The 2,877-nt window shown below is 41.0% G+C and overlaps 1 protein-coding gene across 1 annotated transcript in view; it reads right to left on the minus strand.

The window, feature by feature from the left end:
• LOC103914698 (chromosome unknown open reading frame, human C4orf19) overlaps positions 1-1,859 on the minus strand; it is a 2,050-nt gene extending 191 nt beyond the window's left edge. Inside the window, exons 1-2 of the mRNA XM_009321392.1 lie at positions 1,828-1,859; positions 1-755 (exon numbers count right to left, since the gene is read on the minus strand). The exon at positions 1-755 is cut by the window's left edge and continues 191 nt beyond it. Of these exons, the coding sequence (XP_009319667.1) occupies positions 1-755; positions 1,828-1,859 (787 nt within the window). The remainder of the gene's footprint in view (positions 756-1,827) is intronic.
• Positions 1,860-2,877: the final 1,018 nt, after the last annotated feature.

A 2,877-nucleotide genomic window follows, 5' to 3' on the forward strand; every position in this document is an offset into this window, starting at 1 on the left:
CAGTTTTAAAAGGTTCAGTACGGCTTTCCTTCATAGGTGAAGGTGGGGTTAAACAAAGGTCCTGGTCCTGTACTGCTGAAGGCCCAGTGTTTTGGTCTGGATGTGCACAGTTGACTGAAAAGCTAGCTTTTTCAACATAGTTCCTGGTTTGAGTGCCATTTTTGGGATAATCAATATCTGGCAGTTGTATGGCATTGTTTTGTGTTTTCAGTATTGCACTTCTTTTGAGAAAGAAGCTATTGTCTGCAGACCAGGAGTTCCCATCTTGAATACTGTTTGGCTCGTTGCAGGCTGCCTTCCTCTGACAGCCTGCCTCTAGGTCAAGTTCTTGGCCAGACCTATTTAATTTGGTGTAGAAGTCTCTATTGCTGGCTGAAGGAGACTCTGCTGACTGGCTGGAGGGTCCCTGTTCACTGGCTTCTTTCACTGGGTTTGTGTTGGGATTGAGCATGGGGTGCACTCCAGTGCAGGAGTTGCCACCGTTGACTGCAACATCAAGCTTTGCAACACACTTCACAAGGCCATCCTCTTGAAAATCATTGTCTCCGTGGTTCCAGAGGGTTTCTTTTGTGCTACTTACCTGGGTTTTATTTTCTGTTCTGTTTGGCTTATCCTTCTGGAGCTCATTTTTGTGTTCTTGAATTTCACTATCCTCTTTGAATTTGTATTTATTGCTGCCTTGCTCATTGTGTTTGTAGCTGTTTACTTCATGAACGCATGCAGGCGATTGTACTTCTTCTGGATCGAAAATAAAGCTGGAGTAAGGAAAATTCGTAGAGGAAATGTTAATTATGCTGTTAATATAATTAGTAAAAGGATCAAGCTTAATTTTTAAGCTGGAGATCTTGAGGAACTGGTGTCACTAAGCTTTACTTGGGGTTCTGAGAATGAGCTAAACTGAATGGAAATGCTGAACTGTGCTGTAGGCTGCCATCTCCTGGGACTGACCATAACTAATGATAGATTCACCAAGAGCATAAGTAGGATGTCAGAGAACCTTGTGCTGGTTGTTGCATGTTTCCAGCTTTATTTTTTATTTTCTCTGAGGGGTATATTAGCCAATGGTAGTCACCACATAGATTGTTAATTAATATGTCCTCATGTAGTTGCTAAAATATCTCCCTTTTTTTCCTGGTGTTCTTCCTTTCAAATCTTATCTTCTTGTCCTTTTTTTACTTTTGTCCCCTCCTTTTTCCTTTCCTACTTAATTTTTTTCTCTTGCTCCTAACTTTTCCTTGACTTATTTCTTCTAAAGCGCCTCCCTTTCCTTTATCTCTCCTCTTTCTCTCACAGCACCTGTTTTCTTTCCTGCTTCCTTACCTGTTCTAGAGATGTGGCCAAGGGAAGGAGTAACCGTCAAGTGGGGCTGAAGTGTTGCCTTCCTAAAAGTAGCTAGTCTCCCTCTCCAGGGAGACTTTTAATGTGTGAATTGTTCCCACAACTAACTACATCTAAAAGTTATGATGGAGGCAAGGATCTGTAGTTCATTTTTATTGCTTAGGAGAGAGGGAGGATCTGGCAAAGCCTGTGCTCCTCGTTCTACTGAATTGAAGGAAAGTCATGCTACCTAAATGAGAAAAAGCTTTGCTAGAGGTGAGTTTTCAATGCCACGCATTTTTTCTGTGGGATAGGAATTATAGAAATGGACCTTAATTTCAGTAAATCAAAAGAAAATTCACAGGAAAAAAAAATTAAAGGTACTGTAAACTTCGGGAAAACTCTAGCCTTGTAAATAGGCTTAATTTAACCAACAGGTGTATGGGAGCACAGACACGTGTGTTAATGCATTTCTTTTATTCAGTCTAAGCAACCCTTGTTCTGTTGTACCTTTGTATCATTTTGCAGCACCTGCACCCCATCTGGATTTTCTTTAATCTGAAAAGAGAGAGAGGGAAGGCAAGGGAGAGGGGAAGTGAGTTAAGCATTATGAAATTAATGTATGGGCAATTGCATTGAAATGATGCTCATGTTTAGAAGGGTTTTATTAGCTAAAAAGAAAGATGCCTGCACAAGAATGGACACAGTACAGTTCGAGGTCTTTCTAGGTTGCTATCTTGCACTGACAGTGGCCTTTAGTTGGGGAAAAATCTGGGGAAGAATTTAACAGTTCTTAAACAGATAGTGGTGTTCTCCCAACTACAAAATTCTCCCAGCAATTTTATGATTTGGAGACTCCTAAATCAGAGAGTAGTGGTTTTTGTTTTGGTTGGTTTTTTTTTATTTGGCAGCTATTGATGGACTTCTCTTCCATGAATTTGTCCAGTTCTTTTCTTAACTGCAGTAGACTGTTAGCATCTACAGCATCCTTTACTCAGGAGTTTCACAGCCCAGCCTTGCCTGTGTGAAGAAGCACCTGCTTTTGTTTGACTTGAACCTGGTTCTTACTAGCAGTGTTTGATGCCTTCTGATTCTTGTATTAGAACAGTGAGCATCATGTCCTATTGTCACCGTAGTACGCATCCTGTACTGCCTCTTCAGTTCTGATACGCAGTCTGAAGAATCCTCATCTTTTTAAATGTTACCCGTACTGATATTGTTTCGTGCCTATAGATTGTCCTTGTTGTGGTCCTCTGGGCCTTTTGCATTTCAACATCCTTCTTAGATGAAGTGTGGGAACCACAAATGCAGAGTTCTCAAGGTGTGAGGAACCACAGATTTATTCTTTCCTAATAACTCCTGTCCCCACTCAGTTGGCTCTGTGACAGCTACTGAGGGCTGAGGTGACATTTTTGTGGAACTATCTTGTAGTTAGACACAGACATATTGCTGGGATTGGCACTTTATTATATGCAGTGTGTTGCACCTGCTTTTTACTATGGTAAATTCTTCAGAGTTTGACTAGAGCTAGCAGAGTGTTTGCATTTTGTTACATCTCTG

Source organism: Pygoscelis adeliae, unplaced genomic scaffold (genome assembly GCF_000699105.1).
Source record: "Pygoscelis adeliae isolate BGI_AS28 unplaced genomic scaffold, ASM69910v1 Scaffold133, whole genome shotgun sequence".
NCBI lineage: Eukaryota > Metazoa > Chordata > Aves > Sphenisciformes > Spheniscidae > Pygoscelis > Pygoscelis adeliae.